General features: G+C 40.2%; 1 protein-coding gene across 1 annotated transcript in view; it reads left to right on the top strand.

Moving 5' to 3' along the window:
• The window catches only part of HHAT (hedgehog acyltransferase), a 236,509-nt gene that overhangs the window by 62,672 nt on the left and 147,571 nt on the right, over window positions 1–26,266 (top strand). The window contains exon 8 of the mRNA XM_026844624.1: window positions 16,817–16,852. Coding sequence (XP_026700425.1) covers window positions 16,817–16,852 — 36 coding nt within the window. The remainder of the gene's footprint in view (window positions 1–16,816; window positions 16,853–26,266) is intronic.

Here is a 26,266-nt window from a genome sequence, read left to right on the forward strand (position 1 = left end):
ACTGTGGTGCAGCCTGTCATTTGGAGGTAATTATAGGGGGGAAAAAGGAAGGATGCTAGATGGTGGATCATAAACTCCTTCCTGTGACAGGTATCCTCAGGAGTCAAGTTATAAATCCTTGAAAAATTTGCATCAGGGAATGAGAAGCAGGCAGTGAAAAGGAACTCCAAGTCTAGTTGTGCTATGAACAGGGGATCTAATTTTAAGTGCTATAAATGGCCTAGCAGTCAGCTTCAAGAGGATTGGGTATTTTGAGGTGATTTGTTTTGTATCTATCCTATAGTTCAAGACAGCTATGTTTTTGAAAGTGCTCTACTCCATGCCTCTGGGACTTACCTAGTAGCTGGAATTGAAAGACAAGACAAGGAAGGACAGGTTTATGCATATTTCCCTTTCCTCTAGAGATCAGGAGTGTCACTTCTGGTATATTTCCAGCCATTGATATTTTCAAAGAAAAAGTTGTCCAGTGTGTTTTAATGTATCAGGTAAAACAGAAATGGCATCTAATGATCTAGGTTCTTGCTGGTTAATGCTACAGCATTTCTACTTAATCAAAAGGCACCTTTTCCCCACCCTATATTTGTCGACATGATCTCTTAAATATGAAGAAAGATTATTTAAAAGGAGAGTTGGATTAAACAGAATTACACCCACAGTGTTAAAATGGCCTAGTGCTCATGAGTAAGGGCAAATTATATAGAAATTATAAGAATAGAAATCATTATCACCAAAGTTTGCAGAAGTCCAAATACATCAATGCCCATGAGCCATGTTAGGCCTTCTTTTGCAAATGTTAACATTCTGAAGGCATAAGATCTGGTTTGTGTGTCATGTCTGGACAAGTACACTGAATTGGATCCCAAATCAGGAGTGAAAATAACAGTATTGTCATGGAAAATTTTTGGATGATGTGCTTCAAAAAGCTTAAAGAATACTAGTTTTCATTCTTGAGAATCTCTGCATGTCATCTTTGAAGATGCTGGGTGAGAGATTCAGAAAGGAAAGGGCTCGTTTTTTCCTTTTGTTGGTACAGAAGGACCAGGGTTCAATGTAAGGCAGGTCTTGCTGTATGTCCTTGCCACCTACAATTCCTGTGGTACTTCTAACCAGTATGCTTCTGTGTGGAATGTGCAGCTACTGTGTGGAGTAACAGCTGGAGTCAGGGTGATCTTTCAGAGAGAAGAGCCCTCCTTAGGCTGTAGAGTTATACGTAGCCTTTAAATGTTATATCTGCTTGCCAGTATTCGAATACCTGAGCTACTTGCCCAAAAATTGGCCACTTAATTGCAGAATTAGTGCACATTTTTTAGTAATGGAGTAACTTGTTTCTCAGTTGTAAATCAGGAAAATTGTTAATTTTTCATGTTGTATTTGTCATTAGCTGTTGTGATGTTTAAAGCCAAGCATTGATGTGTGACACATTAACTAACATGTCACCTGAATATATGAAAGATACTTTAGTTCTGGACCGATTAGTCATTCTCTTGCTGATAGAGAGAAAAGATTTAACTGCTTTTGACATCAGCCAAATTAGAGCATGCTACAGTTCTTATCTACTGTACAGCTCAATTGGCTGGTTATATTAAAGCTTTAAAAGGATCCTTAAATCTATTCAGCAGAGGAAAAAAATAATAATCTGTTGTTTGTCTCTTTGGAGTGTAAAAAGAGGCAATAGTAGAGCACCGTAATCCTTCTTGGTCTAAATTGCGTAATTATTGAAAACTTATTCACAATGTGACTGCTTTTACTTTTTTAACAAACAAATGAAGCCCACCTACTGCTAATCAGCCACGAAGCCCATTCTTCAGTGTTTGATATGAGCTCTGCATAGATACAAACCATTACTGCTACTCATATTTGGCAAACAGCACTCTGCTGTTCACAGCCACTGTAGAAAATGAGTAATGGCTATTAATAAACTTCATCGTTCTGTTTGCAATAAGGATAGGGATCTCATAGTAATTGGATGATCATGCTGCATTGCAAGTGTCTTACTCAAGGAAAACTGAAGGAGAACTTACCCTATGGGAGTTTGCCACTAATGGGCATTAGATTTTATCCACTCTTCATGAGCTACCACAGGCTTGTGAAGAATCAGGGAGGGTATAAAATGAAAGTAATATTTCTTCTGAAGGGTTCTAGGAGAGATTTACAGCATATAAATGCTGTAAATTTGCTCTTTTTAAGCAAGTGTCTGCTGAACTGTATCACCAAGTTCCAATGTGACTGATATGTGAGAAACAGAACCAATTTCTTGTCTTAAAGCCTTGAACACACAGGCAGACCTGTGTGTAATCTTACGTTAACACTGGCAATGACTGATGCCTGCTTAAAGTTCTGCTTGTCTCTCTGGCCAGGAGATTGCAGGTGTGGGGAGAAGGAAAGGATGCACATTCTTTGCTGGAATCTACCTGGGACCTTTTTCTGTGGAGACACAAGCATAACCTCTTCCCCACGTGACAAGGGGATATGGTCCCGTTATTTTACCTGTTTCTGGGTCACAAACCAACACCGGGGCTTTTAACTCATGTCTCGAATGAAGTATTCGCATTGAAATGTCGAACTATCGGAGGATTATTATCTATGGAAGAACAATTCAAGAAGTTAAAAACATACAAAGCTTTCTGTAGTCGTTCCTCAGGGGTGGTAATCCCTCTCTCCCTTTCTTTTGTTGTAGTAAGCACTTTAAAGACTGGTGAGTGTTCAATTAGAGATTGACCTGTAGGGAAATGAGGGATGCCAGTAATGTGAGTCACACCCCAGGAGTCAAGAAAGGCTTTTGTTTTAGTTGAAACATATGCAGGGCCATTATCTGGTTTTATTTGAGAGGGTATGCCCAAAGTGGCAAAAGCTCGTGTTAGATGTTTATGGACATCATGTGCCTTCTCTCCTGTGTGACAAGAAGAAAACAAAGCACTTGAAAAGGTATCAATAGAAGAATGGATATGTTTCAGTTTACTGAATTCTGGATAACATGTAAGTCTGTTTGCCGTTGTAGAGTTGTAAGCTCTGTAGATCTCTCGGATTAACTCTTCCTGCTATCGATGGGAAAGAATGTCTTTGGCAGTCAGGACACACAGTGATAATATTAGACGCTTGTTGGGAGGTAAGTCCAAACTGTTGTTTGAGACCTCCAGCATTTTGGTGAAAAAAAGAATGGCTGAGTTTAGCTTGTGCTATGTGATCTGGCAATACTTGTACCAGTAACGTCAGCATATCTGCTCGTCGGTTCCCTTCTGCAATAAAACCAGGTGAAGAAGTATGCGATCTGACATGCATAACAAAATGGGGATGAGGGTGACAATCTAAGAGAAAAATAAGCTCTTATAATAAAACAAATCAGAATGTAAGATATTATGTAATGCAGATGCTTCAGTTCGCTCAACAATTCCTGTAACATAAGCTGAGTCAGTAATAAGGTTAAGTGGTGTGGACCACCTCCGAAAAACTTGAGTAACTGCAGTCAGTTCCACTATCTGGGGAGAACCGTGAACGGTCTCTATGTCCAAGTTCTGTTGTCCAACTACAAGATGACTGATTTATGCAATTTTCCAGACCCCTCCATAAATACAGTAAGGGCTTGTAATGGTTGATCACTCTTTCTTTTGGCCTGGATATCAAGCAAATGTTGGCATTAAGCAGCTTATGCGGAGGTGGGTGGGATGTAAGTTGACCCATATAGTCTGCCAATGCCATACTAAAAGTGTCTGATTGCTGATAAAGCCATTGTAAATACACGTTTGTCACAGGTAAGCCAATACAAGCAAAGTCTAACCATGATAATGTTAGTAAGCATTGTCTGGATTTAATTATCAGAGAAGCAAACATCCCATGCTGTGTCAAAATAGTTTTTGTAGATTGATTTGGTAAGAAGATCCATTCAGTAATTAACAGTGGGTCTGGTTTCTGAGGGTCCCACTGAAAAATCAGTGCGTGAGGTTGTCAAACGAGGTTTAAAATAATGAGATAAAAGGGTAATCCAGGGGTCTACCGGTGAACTTGCCTGTCAGCAATCTCTGTGGCAACTTTTTGCAAAGATTCAACAGCCTCAGAGCTGAGACTATGGGGAGAGCGCAAGTTAGTATCTCCTTTGAGCAGTTCAGATAAAGGACTTAAATCTGCATTAGAAATTCCCAACAGCAGTCGAACCCAATTAATTGTTCCCAACAGTTTCTGTACATCATGTAGGTTTGTAATGTCTGTCTGTATCTGTAAGGGTTGAGGAACTATAGTTTGAGCCCTGATGCGCCAACCTAAGTACTTAAATGGTAGTATTTTTTGAATTTTTTTCTGGCACAATAGAGGCCTGCTGAATTAACAGCAGCTGTGACAAGGGCTACAGCTTCCTCCATGACCTCGTGATGTTGTGTTGCCACTAAGATGTCATCCATATAATGGTATAACTAGACACTGGGCATCGCAGTCCTAACTGGACTAAGTACCTTAGCTACATACCACTGACAAATTGTAGGACTATTCTTCATTCCTTGTGGCAGCACAACCCACTGGTATCTTTGCAACAGGCTTGCATGTTGATGCTTGGAACTGAAAAAGCAAATTTAGGAGCATCATCAGAGTGTAGTGAGATATTAAAAAAGCAATCTTTAAGATCAGTGACAGTCGAATACCAATTTTGAGGAATCATAGTGAGGGATGGGAGTCCTGGTTGGAGGGCTCCTGTGTCTTCCATAGCGTCATTAATTTTTCTGAGGCCATGGAGCAGGCGCCACCTGCCGGTTTGTTTATTAATAACAAAAATAGGCGAGTTCCAAGGACTAGTAGAAGGCACAATATGCCCTTTTTTTAACTGCTCCGTAACTAATTATTGGAGGGCGCAAAGCTTTTCCAGTGGTAGGGACCATTGATCTACTCAAATAGAAGTATTGGTTTTCCATGTTAATTTAAGGGTGGTGTGTGCTTCAATGACCCCTTTTTAAAAATGGGTTCGAATGGACATTTCCTACTGAGACAACACATCATGCCCCCACAGAATCATAGGGATGGGTAGCAAGAAAGGTTTAACAGAGGCTATATGCCCCTCTGGACCTTGGATTTGGATTACTTCCACACTTTGGTGGCTGTTACCAGTCCCTCCAATTCCAGCCAATGCTTGGGATACATTAGCCAGAGGCCATTGTGGAGGCCACTTAGCCAGAGATACTACCGTGACATCCGCTCCGTATTAATAATTTCACTTAGTACTGCTTGCTGCTCTCCGCGGATAAGGGTACATTGACATACGGGTCATTTCTGAGAAATAGATTGCACCCACAGGATTTGTGGGTTTCCTGTAGACCCAAACCCTCCTTGCCTTTTAGGAGATTGATTAGGAATGGTGGGAGTTTGTCCCCACCGGAATCAATATTAATTGCACTATACGACTACCTTTCGGTATTGTACAGGGAGGAAACGGGGTCCATGCCATAATTTTAATTTCATTAGTACTATCAGAGTCAACGACACCTGGTAAAAAAAGCCCTGATAATGTGGTAAATGATCTTCCTAATAACAGCGCTTGTGTTTTGAGGGGTAAGGGTCCCGAAATATTTGTTGATGGCAAGTGAACTGAGCAATCAAGTAACGTTACTATGTGGGCGGTTGCCAGGTCCAATCCGGCACTCCCGGCTGTTGCTGGACGAAGACTTGAGGCACTGCTGCTTCCCTCCGGAGGGGTTGGAATGTTGGCTGCGGTACTTGTGTCTGTACACGTCGCCTCCCTGCGCTCCGCAACCAGTTTCCCTGTATCAGTTGGCCCTGAAAATCATACTTAGACTGACATTGATTAGCATAATGATACGCTTTTCGGCATCTAGGGCAAATTCCAGGGGTGTGATGTCTAGCCCCCGCGTTCATAGTCAGACAGTTCTTTTTTAAATGCTTCGGTTTGCCGCAGCCGTACCAATTCCCCAAGCCTGACGGACCACACATGTCTGCAAAGGCAGCAGCCATGGCCTCAAATTTATGATTTACAGTGCCAATTTTATTACAAGCTTCCACCATTTCAGTCAGTGTAGGATTTGGATTAGGGAGGGATTTTAAGAGCTTCTTACAATCTACATTAGCATTTTCTACAGCCAGTTTCAACAATAAAATTTCCCATGCTTCTGCATTGTCTATCTGACACTCCAGAGCCTGTTTTAGTCTATCAATAAATTGCATATAAGGCTCTCAGGGTTCTTGAGTAATAGTTGTAAAAGCTTTCTGTGGCTTTTCTGTGTCAGGGACCTTGAAAAAAGCCTTTTTCGCTTCCTCCCGGACTGCTTCAAGAGCCTCCCGAGGGATATCCCGTGCCTGAGCTACCGGATCAGTGTGCTGACCCGTGCCTGTAAGATGCTCTATAGTTAAAGCAGCCACAGTCTGGTCATCGCGACCCGCAAATGTGAGAAGTGGTGCTTGGAGCCCTCTTCTCCAATGTGACTCCCACAGTGAAAACTGAGTCGGAGTTAACAACAATTGTGCTAAAGATTTTAAATCATGAGGAGTCATAACATAAGTGTCAAAAACATAAGATAACAGGCTCATGAAATAAGGAGAGGAAAGCCCGTGCTCAATGACGGTACGGTGCAGCTCCTTAATTACAGGAAAAGATAAAGCCTTCCGTTGTACCCCTCGGCCCTGATATAACATGAGAGTAGCTATTGTTTTAGCAATCTTGAGATCCCCTTCCTTTAAAACCTGGCGTCTTATATTAGCCCACATATTGCGTGGGTCAGGGGGATATAGGTCTGGCTCCTTCTCAGGATTTACTAGCCCTGGATCAAGGGGGTCATCCTCCGGAGGATAGCTTGCGGCGCCGACCTCTGGAGGTCCTTGGCAACTTTGACTTTCCGAAGGCAGAGAAGGGACCATGAAGGAATTCCCTTTTGCATTTACATCGCCATTATTACTCTTTTCTTGAGCTTTTAGGGTTTCAAAAATAATCCTCCACCACGGAAGCATATGCTGTGCTTCTACGTTCCCCAGTGTGGCAGAGTCCCACAACTTCACCCCCACATCGTCCCAAAGTTCCTGAGTAAAAATAGTAGAAGCGGTTACATCGGGTATCTTCATTTGCACCCATTTAAGCATGGCTTTAAGGTCATGCCCTGAGATAACTTTCCCATGCTTTTTAAGAAGAGCTTTCATGAGCTCATATACGTCTCTTTCCGAGGAAGATGCTTGATTCCCCATGTTTCGTTTTCCACAGCTCACCTCTCTACTCCGGAGGGATTTATTGCCGGCCGGCTCCTGCTTCCTTTCAGCAGCTCAGTCAACGTTCTGTGGGACTCGCAGCAAGCTGCGCAGTCAGGCGGTTCCTCAGCCCTGTAATCACATCGGTTGGATCACACCGGTTGAATCACGTCAGGGTCACCGACAATTGAGACATGGGAGACAGCTTGATGCAAGCAGGGAGTCAGTTTATTGCAGAAAACACTCATTTATATAAAAAATCAGACAAAATCAGAAGATGCGTGTTTTACATTGATTGGTTGCTATGCTTCAAAAGTGCTCGTTGATTGGTAGCTAATGAAACTGTAGCAATTGGACTGTTTACAACTAAATTGTTTTGCAGAGACTCTTAAGTTTCTTCCCTCCTGCACCGTATGACTCATGGGTCAGTAATTCTCCCCCCTATCAGCACTTCTCTATTCCCCTTATCAGGCTTCCCAAGGTCTATGGCCTACAAGTTCCAGCACGTCTCCTTCTAACAACAACAATGAAGCAGTGCTTGCTGTCCTGTCTGATTCTTTCAAGTCCAGTCCCACAAAGAAGTTTTTGAGAAAGGGGAGAAAATAATCCAAATCCTTCTGAGAGCTGGTTTTGCCATAAAGCATGGTAAAGTCAAGGCACTTGCCCAAGTGATCCAGTATTTAGGAGTAAAATGACAAGATGGACAGTGTCAGATTCCAGTGGAGGTGATTAATAAAATAACAGCTATGTCCCCACTGACTAGCAGAAAGGAAACACAAGCTTTCTTGGGTGTTGTGGATTTCTGGAGACTGCACATTCCAAATTACAGTCAGATTGTAAGCCCTCTCTATCAAGTAACTTGGAAAAAGAATGATTTTGTATGGGGCCTGGAGCAGTGACAGGCTTTTGAGCAAATTAAGCAGGAAATAGTTCATGCAGTAGCCCTTGCCCAGTTTGGACAGGGCAAGATGTTAAAAATGTGCTCTACACTGCAGCCAGGAAGAATGACCCTACTTGGAGTCTCTGGCAGAGAGCACCAGGGGAGAATCGGGGTCGATCTGGGGTTTTGGAGTCGGGGATACAGAGGATCAGAAGACCACTACACTCTAACTGAAAAGGAGATATTAGCAGCATATGAAGGGGTTTGAGCTGTTTCAGAGGTGATTGGGACTGGAGCACAGCTCATCCTTGCTCCCCGATTGCCAGTGCTGGGCTGGATGTTCAAAGGGAGTGTCCCCTCTACACACCTTGCAACAGATGCCATGTGGAGTAAATGGGTCACATTAATCACACAGCAGGCTTGAATAGGGAGCCCTAGCTGTTCGGGAATATTGGAAGTGATCGCAAAGTGGCCAGAAAGCAAAGATTTTGGAACGGTGCCAGAGGAAGAGGTAGCACATGCTGAAGAGGCCCCACTACATACTGAGCTACCGGATAATGAGAAACCTTGTGCCCTGTTTACCGATGGGTCCTGTCGCATTGTGGGAAAACATCGAAGGTGGAAAGCAGCTGTATGGAGCCCTGCACGACGGATTTCTGAAGCTGCTGAAGTAGAAGGTGAATTGAGTCAGTTCGCAGAGGTAAAAGCCGTTCAGCTGGCCTTGGGTATTGCTGAGCGAGAAAAGTGGCTGGTGCTCTACCTCTGTACTGACTCATGGATGGTGGCAAATGCACTGTGGGGGTGGTTACAGCAGTGGAAACAGAGCAACTGGCAGTGCAGAGGCAAACCCATCTGGGCTGCTGAATTATGGCAAGATACTGCTGCTCAAGTAGAGAATCTGGTTGTGAAAGTACTCTATGTAGATGCTCGTGTACCCAAGAACCGGGCCACTGAAGAACACCAGAACAACCAACAGGTGGATCAGGCTGCCGAGATTAAGGTGTCTCAAGTAGATCTGGACTGGCAACATAAGGGTGAACAATTTCTGGCTCTCTGGGCCCATGACTCCTCAGGCTATCATGGAAGAGATGCAACATATAGATGGGCTCATGACCAAGGGGTGGACTTAAGCATATTGTTACTCTTATTCTCTTGTTATATTTAGTAAATTCTTTCTTTTTATTCAACCCATGAATTCTCTTCTTTTGTCCCTCCCCTATCTTACCAGAGGGGGGAGGGGGAAGTGAATGGCTGGCCACGTGACGTCTGGCTGAATTCAAACCTCCACAATGCTTAAATTGAAATGAAACAACAAGACACATTCGATCATGGAGTCAATTTGTAGGCTGGAGACCACTAGCAGTTTGTGAAGTCTTTTTATGTGGTCCACAAAAGAGCTTTCTCCTTGTGGCTATCTTGCTGTAGATTATTTTTGCTATGCAGGTCTCCAGCCTGAGCTCCCTGCTAATAACTGAAACTCCACAGATGAAGCTTTGGGACTTACTGATATTTTCTACTCAGGTGAAGGCATCTCTAAAATGTTGGTCTGTATTCTGTGCTATACAGGCTGTCCAGAGTCAGTTCAGGTGTATCTGCTTTCATTGAAATCAATGAGGGCTTTTCATTTTGACCGGGTCAGGATTTCATTGTGGATTCCCACCATTCTCATAGGTATGGGAAGCCCTAGATTCTCCCTGAGATGCTATTCAGGAAATACTTTGCAAGTAAAATGTTTAGGGTTTGCTCTGTTTAACTTCAAAGTAAGCACATATTTACAAAGTACTCTTTCTGTGAAGTAAGGTGAATGTTTACGCATCAGCTTATTGGTGCTGAAGAGCTCTACAGCACTGAGCAGGAACTCCAGATGGAGGTATCTGTCACAAGCTGAATGCAGTAGCAGCTTTGATTATTCCAATAATGGAGGAAACCAAAAGGCAACTTAGTACTGTTTAGTCATTCTGGGAAGAAACAACAGAAATGAAGTGTTAAAATTCCAGTATGTCCTTAAGCAAGTGTCAGAATATGATAGATATCTTCATGTATATATAAGTCCTGCTTATTATTACTGTAACAAGAAATTGCTTGTCAAAGACATGATATAAAAGCATTTGACAGTCTTCATATCTTTTTCAAATACAGATTATTTTTTTTTTTATTCTTAGCTACATTTTTACATGGAAATGAAAGAAAGCTGCTGCTACTAGTTTGCTGCATTGCAGATGGTTAAAGCTCTCAAACAAAAGACAGTCCATTGAAGCTTGAGACCTAGGCTTAAGCAGGTTCTTAAGATCTTGATGTTTAAAAGAACATTAAATTCACTTAAGAATTTTCTCATTGGGTTGAGCCAGGGTTTGCTTCATTGTATGTTGCATGTAAGAAAGGAGGTATTCTGTTTTTGCATAGGAAAGGATAGGATTTGTTATTGTTTACCTTGAAGGAATGCCAAAAGAGCTCCATATATGTATTTGTTCCTGATTCCAATACCATATCAGTGGGCAGACTGTGAAATCTGTATGTGGGTGGAATTCACAAAGCGTCTCGCACTGATTGAAAGGCTGAAGTGAAAAATGAGAGCTCCAAGAACATAGTTGTATGTGGCAAAAGAGTCCTCAGGAAGTGCTGCAATGTGACTTTCAAGGCTCAGTGTCCAAAAGTATATTTCATAGTTTGGGTGATAGATAAATCCAAATGAGTGATTATATTGGATTGGATCTCATTTTTTTGTCATGCATATTTCCATCTTCATTTAAAAAAATAACAACACTAATCAATCCAGGCTTTTTAGATGAATACTTGGCTTGCTATATTTATTTCTACTGTAAAGTATCTCTTCTGATAATTTGCCTGTTGTTTTCCTATTAAATTGTACATCTGCCTTCTAAATAGTGTGTCCTAGCATGGTGGCAGTTATATTATTTAGGAAGTGTGCTGATTGTCACTGAGGAGACAAGCTTTGCTATGAAGGTGTAGGCTTCAAGTAAACTTGCAGAAAACAGTATGTCTGCATCTATGCAAGCTGTAGACAGGCAAAAGTGTCTTAAAAATATGGATGGCTTTTCCAGATCTTTAATAATGAAGATGATGAGTCAATTGGTAGCAGTCACTAGTGGAAAAATATTCTACTTGGTAGGTATATCCCCTCTAGGGGATTTGCTTTAGCAAAGTTTTATAGTTCATTGAGACATTAAATACAAGTACTTAAAAAACCTGTATATAGACTTTGCTATTTGCTTTTCCTGTAGTAATCTTACTCTTCAGACAAGACTCTAAAACATGTTTCAGATTTACGTTGCACACTTGTAATTATCTGTAATTTGGAAACTGTCATCTTTGAGGATTGCCAGCGGGGGAGGTTGCCACAGGCAGCATTGGAAGAGATGAACAGAAATAGGAGGATCCAGAAAAGTAGTTGAGAACTGCTAAATGGTGGGGCATCTGTCAAGGGAATTCTCTCATTTACCACAGTCTTTTGGGCATCCCTGCTGTAAGACATTGCTTGAGAAAGAGGGACAGTGAATCAACTTAAGAGCACTGGATCAGTGAAAGCAGCTGTCATTCAATGACCTCTCAGTATCCAGTGCAAAATGTTCTGGCGTGGGAGTGACTCTTAGTCAGCAGCTCACCGGCAAAATGCCAGATCTACTTGCAAAGACTGCTAATAGAAGTGCTGGTCTTGCAAACACTGTTCTTTGGTTAAATAGGACAGTCTACTCTGAGGATATGTGAATGAGTTAGATTTTTCTAATGTAAAGTTTAGCCACATTTGTGAAAGGAAAGGCAGAGTACTGCTGTTGAAACACTGCAGCAACTGCAGTGCTTCTTTTAAGAGATGATGAATGCCCACAGGGTAGAGAGTACCGAAGCTGTAATTAATAACCCACTTGTTGGATTTCATTGCCACCATAAGTGGCAGCTAGTCTTAACTGATTTGAAGAGATTTTAGTGCAATTATTGTATTGTTTGCTCTAGTGAAATGTGGGGTAGTGCTGCTGCTTGAATGCCTTTCATTTCTGCATTCAAAATTGTTCATGTTCCAGCAGTAACATGACTGTTTTTAAGGTGTCTAGGATGTTTCTGTCTACAGTGCAATGCAGTCTCTGCTATCTACCTAGATCTACTCCCATGAAGATAGGGCCCAAAGGTAGAATCATGCCACTATCTGCTTTTCAGAGTGGTGAGGTACTGTCTGTTTGCAGTGGGCATCTTTGCTGAAGTGCATGGTTAACAAAATGCTTCCCAGGGTGGCGGGATTTGTTGTGCTTTGTTTCCAGGAATAGCATGCAGCCCAATAGTCCTGGGGAGGAACTGACAAGAGAACAAAGCCATGCTGGTTTCTCTTCAGCACATGGTTTAAAAATATGGTTATACAAAATAGGGGTTTGGCAACTCATTATTGTAATTAGTTTCATAAAAAAATGGTTCCAGTGAGGAGCTTAACTTTAATTCATATGTTCCTGACACATGCTTGGCACTTACGGGTAGTTTTTTATGCTGTAAATCACTGGGAATGAGGTCTTGCAATCCAACTTTGTGAGATGGGGGTTCTTTAGCCATCATACTGGAATTGTGAATTGTAGTCTAGCACAGCTCATGAGTAGTGGTTTTCATCTATGTGGGTGTGGGATCAGGTCCTTAAATAACATAGGCTGGCATAAATTCAAAATTTTATACCAAAGGCTCATACAACTTCTCTGGGGAACCAGAGTTTAGACCTCAGTTAAAGGAAGGCACAGTTTTGCAGAAGGTGGGACAGCTCCCCCCACCACATGACACAAGGGGGAAACAGATGACTGGCCTCTCTGATATAGTAACTGCAGCATCAACAGAAACTTGTCAGTTTTGTTCATTTCGTTTTCAGATGTATTCTTTTTGCATCCTGGGGACAAAAAGAGGATTTCTGTACTTTTTTTTTTTTTTTTTTTTTTCCCTGGGGATCATCAGGATTACAATTTCAGTGCATGTGCTATTGCTACTGGCTGTGGTTCATACCAGCATTTTTCTGCCTTTTCATATTTTTTTCTGTATGAGGACCTTTTCCCTCCACCAGTTTTGTGCTGAATGCAAATTTGGAGGTAGCTTGTTGCATTATGCATTTAGCTTTCAAAGCAGAAACTGCATGTCTGTGAAATAATTTTGAAAATGTACTTTGAGAAGTGAGAGTGATATGATTGCAGGCGGAGATTTCAAAGATTATATTTTGAAGAAGGTCCTTGTGGGTTTAATAAATGTATATTGTTGGTCATTGACTTCTAGTTGATGTACTGGGAAAAGATGGATTTGATTAGGAAAGACTACATGTATAATCTTTTCTTTAAATGTATCAAACTAGAACTTCCATGCTTAATAAAGGAATTAGTTGTGTACAGAACTGTAATTCAAACTACCCTTCAACAGAATTAAACACGTTTTTGTAAAGAACTATCAAATTGTTTGCAATGAGTAACATGATTATGAAATGGAGGCTAAATATATCTTGCCTTTATTGTTCCACTCACTGGTCAAGATTTTGCCCTATTCAAAGAATATCATTACTATTTTGATAAGATTTTGCCCATTATTTCTCAAAAAGTAAAATGCTGTATTGCTACTGATATTTGAGCAGTATAGAGAATTTAACTCGTAAATGCTTTTTTTACTTGTATTGCTATGGATATCCTTTCCCTTGTTATTTTAGATTTTCTGAAATAAAGATTTTAATTAAAATTATGCTTGTTCTAGTATTTCAAAAGCATTTGTGAAACTTTTACGTAACTGAGGCACCCCATATTGCAAGCGCTATCAGATAGATCCTGTATTTTGCAGAGAAGCTCAGGAACTTGCTGAACAAACTGTATGAAGTTGATTATAAGTTATGTTGGAATATGAAGTAAATATAGGTGTACTTTATAGGCAGTAGATAATCATGTGTGTGAGCATATGACAGGTGTAGTTCTGAGTTAATGGGGGGGGTGGGTGTCACCCTGTCATGCCTGATGGGTAGTTTCCTGTGATGTTGAAGGGATCACTATGAATTTTTTAATACAAATGTAGTGTGATTTCTTGTTCTTTTTTCATTTAATTGAAGTTGTTTATTCCACCTCCAAGATGCACTCTGAACACTGCTATATAAACACCCTCTTTACCCCTTGTTAACTTTTCTATCTGAGAATGGAGGGATTAATTATATGTACCAGATCTGTTTCCATTGCTACTTCACTGTATTTTTCACTTCACTTGCAGATTATATTCAGTATGTATTTAAATGTGAACAAGTAGAACAGTTGAAAGTGTTTATGGTATTGTTTTGTCAAAACCAGCTTCCCATAATCGTAGCCTCTCAGGATTTTTGCCTGGCACAATGTGTCTATTCATGATCCTAGCTGCTTAAAAGTGCATATACCCAATATCCATAGCCTTAAGTAATGCAACTAATTCTCCCATTTATAGTTTGAAATTGTTCAGTCTTCTTGTTCTTGCTTTTTGGAACTAATCAGTGATACTGTCCTGAGGTGTCTTTAAGGTCTAGGTGCACACTCTGCTACTGTTTATTCTCATAATTCAGTCGGTGTAGTTACTTCTTTAAATGACTGCTTACACTGTTGAGAAATCAGGATTTTAGGTGTTCAGATGAAATGTATCAGTACAGCATCACACTGAGGAAATGGGGCCTGCATCTAAGCTGAGTTATATCTTTTTCCTCCTTTTCATTTATTCTAATTGATTGAATGCATGTTCATTTGTAATACTTACTGAATATTTGTAGAAATATTTTAATAGCTAAAGCCTATATGAAATAATTACAAAGCTTTTTTTAATAGGAAGTGTCTTAAGTTTTGGAAAGAGTAAAAAATGAGAGAGAAGATGGTGTGTAAGACATACCATCTTTTCAGATGAGTCTCATGATGGTATGAGACAGCAAACTCACTTCCACTCTGAACCCATTTTGCCTCAGGTTTGTCCACCCTAACCTCCTTCAGCTCTTATCATCTCAAGTTAGTAGGACCGTTCAGTTTCCATGCTTGTTATAGGCCAAGTCCTTTTAGCTTTTGGTTCGATGTCAAAAGTGGTGATATCTTTACGCTCCACATCCCTTTTCACAAGAAGCTCAGTTGCATCCCTTCAGAGGTGATGGCAGTTTTGGTCACTGTCATTAGAGAATAGTTAGGGGAACTTGAAAAGATGAGCTTGGCTGAAGATGTGCAAGATGGCTGTTTAGTGTACTGCTGTTCCCTGGAACTGTACAAGTTTCTTCTTCTCCTCATCCCAGCACAAACATACTGAGGTGCTTGGTCCTAGGAAGAAAAGGTTTTCTGAGCTATAAATACAGACTGAGCAACTCTGATATAGAAGACTGTACAACATAGAGTATTTTAGTTAAGAGTAGGAGCCAAATTACAGTATGTGTCCAGTCCGGAGCAATACAGAAAGATAACTGGCTATATATAGTATAGTAGTATAATTACACAGTAACATAACAATAATGTAAAATGGAGAATGATTTTAGGAAAGGATTATAAAAATATGGGTTTAATGATGACCATGTGCATGTTTCTGGCAGAATATTCTGTTGCAAGGCAGCTTTTAAGTGAGAAATTGCTTCCCTCCTCTCTACCCTGCTTAACCAGTGGACTTTCCCTCCCTGTTAACTCCTAGAATTTCCACAGCTCATGGTGTATCTACTGTTATCAGGGTGCCACTACCTGATGATTTCTCTTGCTGCTTCAGGTTAAAGGCAGCACACTGCAAGCAATACTGTTAAAATAAACCCATGTTGTACTCAAATGACCAGCTAGGCTTTTTTTTTTTTTTTGAACAGGATGCTAAAGAGCATAGTATATGCCAAAATGTTTTCTTTGTACAGAATGTAAGCCCATTTCAGAGCAAGTCCAGCACTAGAAATAAGACACTTGCATTTTCTAATTATGCTGTTTTGCACACAGTTGATCTGGGATTATATTGATAGTCCTATAAAACCAGCACATACTTCAGATACTGGGTACATATCTCAAATCAGCAGATACCTTCCTGTGGTGTCAAGGATTTGCTAGTACGTTGTTCATGAGCTTGATTCTCCTGAACTGGCTGAGGGATGGAGGTAACAGGGGAAAGAGAATCTGGCAGTAACTGCTAGAGTATGTTAGTGCTGAAGTTTTCAGGCATGGTTCTTGTAATTCATTGTGATCTAACTTACTGTCAAAAGTCCTCAGAGTTTTCCTCACCAGATCTAAGTGGAATATGTGTGCAAGGCCTACTTCTCAGTATATTATGTGTATCTGAAGAAGACATAAGGGGCTTCTTTGATTATCCTGTATCATAGATAGAATTCAGAGCAATTACTTGCATTTTAGTGTAGTACAGAGCAGATAAGGGGAAAGAAAGGATTCCATAGTCGTTTTGCATAGAGGATCTACCTGCACATGACAGGAAACATGCAGACTCATTGGTCATCAGGATGGTTAAAAATCTTTCCAGTAACAGAATATACACAATTCATACTTTATGTGGTTTATACTACTTTGAATGTTACTGCTTTATTGAAGAAATACTCAAGGAATTTGTGAGCTTTTTAACATGCATCTGAATGTTTGTCTGTGATGATCATCTTAAATTTCACATATCACTACAGAAAGGAAATCGTATATTACACTTCTGCTTCTGTTTTATCAATTCTAGTAATTTTCTATTTATCTTTGGCATTATTGTTTTAAAACAGTGTTTTTACAATACGCAACAGAGTAGTATTTTTTTTTTTAATAATGTAAACATGGTGAATCTTTTTTCTTGCAGAAGTTTTGATGTTGGGCTGCATCGCTTTTTGGTCAGGTAAGCTAATACTTCCTTTGAATTGCTAATACTTACTTTGAATTCTGTTATAAGAAGAGATGGCCATGTTAACTCAATGCTACTTAGTATTTTCTATGCAAGATCCTCTTTTGTCTTCCACTTAGTTAAAAATTTCACAGTATATATTTGGCTTGGATATCTACCCAATGTCACTCTCTAAGGAACCTCTTCATGTGTCCTTCAGGAAAACCTTGACTCAGGAAACTTCAGTGGGTAGTGTTCCACTTATTCCTGAGGAAATCTTAATTTTGCTTATACTGAAGAAAACCTTTTTAAAGTTGTTTTGGTAACTCAAGTACCTTCATATTTTCTAGTAAGGGCTTGAATTTTATAGAAAATTGTGACACTGGAGGCGAGTTTTATTTTCTCAATGGAAAACTTGATTGATTTTGATGCACAGGATGGACTATGATTGATTTTGATGCACAGGATGGACTATGTTCTGAAAATGAATAAATAATAATTGTGTGTTTGCTGACATTTAGAGAAATGCAGTGATTAAAGCAGGGGCAGGGCACTTCAGGAGAAGGGAGGTTAATGTATATGAATGCTACACTGAGGAGAACTGGTTTTACTGTTTGGAGTTCTTTTGCGTGAGCAAAGTCACAGGTGTTCACTGAGAATGTGTGTTTGCATTAATTTTTAATAACAAACCTATTGTTATGTATTTACCTTTACAAAGAAGTGCAATGTGTACTATGTAAGGTGAAGTTTGCAATGGTCTTCAGACCCTTGGAGAATTCATTCTATCAGTCCACTAAAATGTTGCAGTGTCCATCTGTGAAGAACTTTACAATGAACCCAGTATGCGAGCCAGAGCGTGCTGGTTGGGTCCCACCATAAGTATCAGGTGATGTTAGGCTTCCTTTGATTTGGCCTTGCTACTGAACTCGGAATTTTATGCTACTTGGTCATATTTCCTGGATGAAGAAATATGGTTAAGCCTTCACACTCATGAGTCCTTGTGTCCTTAATGCAGAGGTTTTTGGCACTGAATCACAGATGCAGAGAGCTCTAACAGGTTGATCGCTCCTGATAACTTTACGTTCTTCTGGTCACTCACTCGAAGCATTTGTTTTCTGATGTTTTCAGAACCCTGCTAACAGCCCTTGACTGTAGCTAGTGAAAGAAGCATACAGCTCCAGACAGGTTTATAAATGCCTAGAAGCATTTCTCTACCTTAGGCTCAGCATCACTTTTTAAGTGTTCTTTTCACTTCGTCCTCTGAATTATCTAAGATACCCCTTTCAGATTCAGTTTCCCCAAATTATCAGCACAGTATCTAAATGTAGGAACACTGGTAGTTCTCTGTCTAAGGTCTGGGTGCCAGTCATACAAAGGGTATATCTTAAAGAGAAGAATAGTAGGTAGTGTCATATAGAACACCATGCTTTTGTGGTTTAAAGTAAGTACGAAAACCATGGAAGATATAAGCTCACACAAAGCCTGCATCACAGGGAAAATCAGGTTTGTTTTAAGTTTGCACAAACACCCATCCTGACATCTCATTATCTTTGAGCAGTAGGCTTTGTAACATTAGGGTTATTTTATGTATTTCTTTGCATGAAACATGATAGCTTTTAACAGACAGCTTGCTTCATTAAAGCTATAGTGTCAGTATTGCTGAAGATACATGTATTTCAGTTTGTAGATACAGTTTTTAGACTATTGAATGTATTTAAGTTCAGGTATCAGTTCTACAAAATCAGTTGCATCTGTATTTTGACTAGCAGATTGTTTTTCTGAAATAGAAATCAACATATGAAGAAAGGGTTTAAAAATATGTTAGTGTCATAAAGGGTTTATGGTGCACATGGGAATGCAGACAACTACTTAACCAAGAATAAAATCATGGTAAGAATTGATGTCCTAAGTTTGAGCCCCTGGTAATGCTTCAGCCACAAAATATGCTTTCACTTGCATCATACAAAGAATGTAATAAGACAATACTCCCTTATACTGCACTGTTTTACATCCTGTGGAGATGCTGTACTGGAGTTGTATGCTTGTGCAATCCTTGGACTGCAGATAGGCGTTGAATTTAAATGAATTGAATGTTGTCTTTGACTAATGTGTCATTTTTTCAAAGTCAACTGTGGGTTCTATATAGCATGATGTTCTAACCTTAGCTTTAATACTTCATTCTCAGTCTGTCACCTACCCCTCTTGAGGAGCCATCAGATACTTTCTCTGTACTGCTAAGGAGGAAATATTGTTCCCTTCTGTTTTGCTTGTATGAGTTTTGTTTGGGTTTCCTTAACTAAAAAAATGTTCTCCTGCTTAGTAGATAACTTTTGGACTATGAAACAGAGGACTTGCTGTTGCATCTCTGCTGTTGGTCTGCCATATGACCTTTAGAAAGCTTATTGCATTTGGTTTTGCTTATTTAGACAGTTCCTGCTCCTGAGAACCTGCAGTTCTTCTGTGTTCATATAGTGTCTGTCGTAAGTGGCCCTCTTCACAGTTTGGGTTTCTATTAGTGCAATATAGGTGGGGGAGGGAAAGAAACCCAAACAGATCAGTTTTTCAGGAGGTGTTGAAAATCTATGAATTGGGATTTTAAATGTTTCAGATACTACTACTATATTGTTTTAAATGTAAGGATGCCACCCCACAGTGTAACAGGGAATCCAATATGACACTTCCAAATATAAAGTGCAGGGCCAACAAAACTAAAACCAGTCTCTGCTAAAAGGACAATCTGTGCCTAATTACTTATTAAAATGCTGATTGAAGACTAGGACTGTGCACAGCCTGGCGTAAATGGTCAGTGGCTTGCCCAAGTAAAGCATGACATGAAGTATGGCAGAGAATTACAGCTACACAGCTTCTTCCACATTAGGGAAAAGTAAATACAAATTTGTATCCATCTCTCTAGCTGTGGCTTGAACTATGCTTCTGATACTGTTTTTAAGATAGCTCAGAAAGGTTTAAAAATCCCATCTTTTTAAATACATTTGTTATTTAAGGGTGTTATAGTGAAATAGCTATTATGTGGTGATTACTGGCTTGGGCTGAACTGGACTGTAGGACAAGATTTCTAATCACTTGCATGCTGGAATATGGTAGTATCATGGAGCTACTATTTGTGAAATTAAAGTGCAGATGGGTACATTGGGGTCAGGACCTTGAACATTTGTTAGCTACACCACAGTGGGGATCCTGGAAATTCATAGAGGAAGGATCAGTAATTTCATGATGAAAACTAGGTTTTGATACTATCCATTAAAAATGTAATATACTTGGAAGGTAATTTGTCTGCTGTTTTCACACAATGATATAAAAGAAAGTATTTGTTATTACTTTAAGGATCAGCAAAATTATTAATCAGTGTTATTTAAATCACATCAGTACTATATAAACATAGTAATATTTTTTCATTGTGACTACAGGAAAAACAACCTTGTTTATCCCAAATCTAAGCATTCTCAGAAAGAAGCAATGGGTATATTTTCAGAGTTCAATGCATAAAAATAGTGTTTAGGTAGCAGTTTAGGGAGGAAAGAGAAAGAGAGGTTGCCTGGTGCTGTTTGCTCACTGAAGCTATTTTATCCAGGGATTTCATCCAGTGCTGAGAACAGGGCACTGGATGAAATAGAATTGTTGAACATATGAGAATATTTACTGTGCTGGTGCCAAACAGTGCTTCCTTTAGGGCAACACTGATGAGGACAGTGGAGAAGAATAACAGTTCCTGGAGGCATGATCCTTTTGAAAAATATCCATGCTTTTAGCACTGCTGTGCCTTTGAGAAAGTGTGAATCATACTCATTTCAGTACAGATCTGGCTTTGAAAAGAGCTGCAGGATCAGTGTCTCCCAAAGGTGTCCATCTGTTAGCAGTGCTCACAGCTCACCCTGTGGTTTGCAATTACTTTAGCTTGTTTAGAGTTGCAGGTTGTTTAGGTTTAGCTTATTACCTGGTGCAAAGGTTCTCCAAATACGAAACCTGAAAATCATGCCCTTTTCTAGTTTTCTCAGGTGAAAAGAGGCATAGGTTAGCTCTGGGATCAAAATTTAGTATGTGTTGCTGCCTCTGATTTTTTTTTTTTTTTTTAGTTAGAAACAGGACACCTTCATATAAGGGCAGAATGGTCCCATGGCAAAAGAGGGATTATGGTTCTAAATAAGGTACACCATGAAATGATAAGAGAGAAGTCTGTTCATCTGCTGGCTCAACTCCTGGTTTTATTCTCTGGGGAATCCCATAGAATCCCACATATTTCCATGCTACCCAAAAGAATAACAGAATAATGATGTTGATTAACTATCTGATAACTGGTTTAAGTAAACTTTAAAGGAAGTCAAGTTTTTTTTCTTATTGTTCTACTCTATTCAGGAAGGTGCCACTGAGATCAGTTGCTGTGAGGTCTAACTTTAAAGTGCAGACGTTTCCTTGCAAAAGATATCACAACTCTTTACTGAGATGGTGAGAAGTCACAAAGTGTAGCCCCTATGGGAAGTATAGACTCACTGAAAAGCTCAACAGTATTCAGGCCATCCCAAGCTGAAGAGATCTATGCCCCTGCTTAAAAAACCAAGCATTCTTGCTATCATGGTTTCTGTTTAAAAAACCCCAACAAACCCAACCAAAAAACAAAAGCCCAATAAAGCAAAAAACCACACACACCTGGGAGCCATTGGCCTGTCAGCCTTGCACAGCCTCTGAAAAGCAGCTAGGCTTTGATGAGAAACAGGCCTTGGGAAAAAGATAAGAAACTGCTGAGTTGTGCCAAGGTGACAGGGAAAAACAACAGACAATTGCAACACTAAACTGTGGAAAGGTACTGAAGTGTGGAAAGTTACTGCTGCGTGAACAAGAAGTTGATTGGTCTGCACAGCGCGTGTTAGAGTGGTCTTATGCTGATAGGAGAAAAGGTTGATAATGGTCTAAATGTTGATTTGCTAATTATGAAGAGCTTTAACGAGAACATAAGTATGTACTATTAGAAAAATTCCTTGTTATAACTCTGAGTTGTGCAGGTCTGATATCCTTCCCCAGCACCCACCAACACTTCTGAGTTTTCTCCTTCTTTCTAATACACCCACATCTTTGAAAGTCAACATCTGACGCAAAAGTCCCTTTCACTTTGTACTACATTCCTCCTCTAACTGTTATGAGGTAAGACCAGGGGTGATTCTGGGCTCCAACAGCTAGACAGATTCTCCGCTGGAGTGCCCTGTGGAATGGAGTGTAAAGCATGGCCCTCTTTGGGAGACAAACACCAGTGCTAATGCTGTATAGTCTCTGCTGCTTTGAATGTGGCTGCCCACAAAATACTATTGATGTTCTAACGTGCTATAGCTGCGCTAAGCAGCACAGTATTGGAGATTCCACTTTTGTGGCAACATGACTGTTAGAGAGGTATTTGTATAACTGCCTCTACCTTTGAAAGCACTAGGTATAAAGTCCCACAACAATGCATCCTTTTTCCTTTGTCAAGAAATTTGGTTTTTTTTGGTTCACTCTGTGTCTTGGTCACCTGTCATCATTACTGCATGCACACCAATAATAGAATAGTTTGGGTTGGAAGGGACCTTAAAAAGTCACCTAGTCCAACCTGCCCTGCAATGAGCAGGGACATTTTCAGCTAGATGCGGTTGCTCAGAGCCCTGCCCAACCTGACCTTGAGTGTTTCTAGGGATGGGATATCTACCAGCTCTCTGGGCAACCTGTTCCAGGGTTTCACCACCTTCATTGTAAAAAATGTGTTCCTTATATTTAGTCTAAATCTACTCTCTTTTAAGTTTAAAACAATTACCCCTTGTCCTTTTGCAACAGGTGCTGCTAAAAACTTTGTCCTCACCTTTCTTATTAGCCCTCTGTAAGTACTGGAAGGCCACTATAAGGTCTCCACAGAGCCTTCTCTTCTCCAGCCTGACAACCCCAGCTCTCACAACAACGTATGCCCAAACTGTCTTCTGGAGCAAAACAAATTATATCCTCAAGAACAAAAATCTGTGTGGGGTTCTGGGCATCATTTGCACCACAGACCTGTCCCCATAGATGGTGTGGATAAAAGTACACTAATTTTGTCCTTCTGCACATCCTGTTCAGTCCTCTAGTAGTTCCCCATTTGCTTTTGCCCTTGGGGACTTCCCTTTTCTTTTCAGACAGTGCTTTAAGTCAGTGGTGCTTCCCTCACCTTCTTTCAGACATCTTGAGAAAAACACAGTGCCTTAAGGCGCAACTTCTGCTTTGTGTGGATTTGGCCAACTTATTCCAAATGAGGTTAATCCTAATGAATGTTGCCAAATCTTTGTACTGCTTTGCCTGGGAGTCTTAGATGACTGCTTGGACTAGATGTGTTTGACTTTTATATGTAGCCTGTGTGTCTATGGAAGACCCACTGAATAAGCAATAATCTCTTCTTCAGTGTTACCCTTGGTGTGTCTGACAATTCACATCTTTGTCTCATTTTTCTCACTTGGATCAGTTCTAGCACAAAGGTGCTGTGTTGATTAAGCAGCAATGTATCTGGATGAAGGAAAACAATTTATCTCTGTCTGTACTCATCAAAGTAATGTACAGGGTAAAAACTGCTGAAGATGTGTCACGTCCCGCTCAGACGAGGGAGACAAGTGACTCAGATTTGCAAATCCCCAATGGAGCAGACAAGTCTCCAAGTCCAAACATTTATTAACTACCCACAACGTACTAATTGAGCACACGGTAATTGGCTAATTATATAGCAGGTTGTGGCGAGCAATACAATACGCCTTGCAGTTCTTAATGGGAAAGGGAAAAGAGGGAGATAGGGGGAATGGGGAAATACAGATCACCGGTCTGGGTTTCTGCGGTGATCCCACCAGTGAGGGTTCCAGGGGGCGGCCATCTTTTTCACTTGCCTCTGTTGTCTTCGCTTCACTGCACTCTCCAGGGCCCCCTCTTTCTTCCTGCCCCTTAATTTATGCACACTTTCCTTGGGTCTGTCCCCTAGGTCAACCCACATATCTACGTATCCCATATACGGGGAGGGGTAAGGTGTTTCTTGAGATGATGTAATTAGCATGATCATGTTAGCCTTCATCAGCATATCAAGGGGTGTTAACTATAATATGCATTTTGTGGATAACGAAGCAAAGGTCATTCACCGGACAGATAGCCCTTGAAATTTGTCCAGGTGTGCCAGAGCAGGGCCATCCTGTCTCCACAGGACTCCCTCCTCCAGCTGCATCTTGTGTTATTCAGGCAGCCTTATCAGCTTCGACCTCCACACTGTCTTAATAGTTTCATCTTGCAAATGTTTGAGGCATTTCTTAAATCAGCCTCAACTTTTGCTTTCTCAGGCTGTTTTTCTAAGTTTCTTGCAGGCCTGGTTTCTCGTCTCTCACAAAACGCAAGTGATGTACTTCATCATTCCACTTAAATCTACTCATATGCTTCCTGAGGAAGGATCCAGTGATGCTCTTACTTAATTTGTCATGTGCAGGTGGGACCACTGTGTGTAGAATATGTGCAATTGCTGTACTTGCATTCTCTTTTGGGTCCTTTATGTCTCCAATCCCTAGCCTTTAAACCAAGCAAGGACTAGTAGGGCATGAGGGTCTAGGAGGTATTTATTCTTGACTCCCTTGGATCGCTGTGCTCTTCTGTAGCAGTGCAGATAAAGCCAGTGAAAGTAGCAGAAACTCTTCTCAGTCATGGGTGTCCAGCTGTGAAACAAGCTTCTAGAACAGACTAACACAGAAACAGGCTGTTTCCAAGTTACATGACAAAGACATTCATTTGGACAGAAAAGCCCTGCTGTAACCATACCTCCTTAGCCAGGGAGTTAAGAACAAAAGGTGATTCTTGCCATCTTTTGTATGTCTTGTGCTGCAGAGATGATCTGCTGGAGACAGCCCATGTAGAGACTTACTTGAAATTTTGTAATTAAGTTAGCACATTGAAAACCTAAGTATGTAGTCTTGTTGCTGATAAGAGATTGTAGTAATCACTAGATGTGATTGAATGGCTTTGTCTAATTTATAAGTAGCTTTAAGGTTAAAGTGTTAATTTTACTACTGTGAAGAGGTAGTGTTACTAGCTTAGGAATTATTTCTTCTTTAGATTTACTTTCAATATGGGGCCTTAGTGTTTCTGCAAAAATAATTTTAAAGTTCTAAAATACAAAAGAGAACAGTAATCAATCTATCTGTAGAGACCTCTGCATGGAGGAGCTGGAAGCTGTAGCTTTCTATAAAATGTTGCAGTTACATCCAGCTGCATCAGAGACTTCTGTTAGCTCTGCTTTCAGAGCTCTTGCTGGAAGTTTTGAAATGTTTGCCGGTGTTGACAATTTTTAAAGGGGTCGACACTGGTCTAATTGTGTTCCTGTTGAAAGTAGTGATGACACTGAAGTGATATAAAAAAAAAACCCCAAAAAACTGCACAGTGCTTGGAAGCTTCTAAAATGTTCTCAACTACAAGATCCAGCCTTACTGCTGTTAAAGTCTGTAGCTAAACTCCTGTGGGTTGCAGTTGGAGGTTTTGTGAATGTTCTGCTGTGTGTGTACTGGGCATTAATGTGAACTATACAAGTGACCATGATGCATAAAATCAGTTCGGGTGCTTTGCTTAGAGTGAGACAGTGTCCAAAACCACTCAAGTTTGTTTTCAATGAAAATAAAAACCCAGAAAAGCTGATCAGATAGTAAATAAGAATGATGCTAAATTGCTTCAGAGCAACTGCAGTCTCTCAGACCCCTTCTCAGAATTAAAAGTTTGTGTTTTGTTTTGTTTTGTTTTGTTTTTAAATAGAGCAAACAACTGTTGTTACATAATGAATTAGCATCGAGTATGTTGAAAAAAATAATGCTGGGTTTTGTATAAACAAAACCGAATCTTTATGTAAATGTTATGTAAATGTGACATTTAATTTAAACTGTTGGAGTGGAGAAGTCGGGATTAACAAGGTACAGATCTCTTGATGTTTATGAGTTGCAACTGTGAATTAAAACAGTTTGTTATTTTTGTTGCAGGGTGTTTGAGTTACTATCTATGAGCAAGAAATAAGTTTGTGGAACGTGATGTATTTTGAGATTCAGTTCAGGCCACTTTGAAATAATTTTACTGAGTAGTTTAATGGAGCTGGATCAAACATGGTATTTCAATATAATAGAAGAAACGATGTGCCCAGGAGTCTTGAATCACCAGAGGCTGTGAGGATTCTGCATTTATTATTTGTGAAGTCCAGGAAATTATATCATGGGAACATTTTTTGTCCCTGACTTTGACTGTAAGGGCCGGACCTTGGCCAGATTTTACATGTGATTTCAGCCTTGAGAAACTTTGTATCTTTCATAACTGCAGCAACCTGTATTTCAGAGTCACAAAACCTAGTATTTTGAAGTTACTTGTGTACTTCACAAGTGTTAGGTGCATAAAAAAAAAAAAAAAAAAAAAAAAAAA

This window comes from Athene cunicularia (assembly GCF_003259725.1).
Source record: "Athene cunicularia isolate RWA chromosome 3 unlocalized genomic scaffold, athCun1 chr3_part1, whole genome shotgun sequence".
Classification (NCBI taxonomy): Eukaryota; Metazoa; Chordata; class Aves; order Strigiformes; family Strigidae; genus Athene; species Athene cunicularia.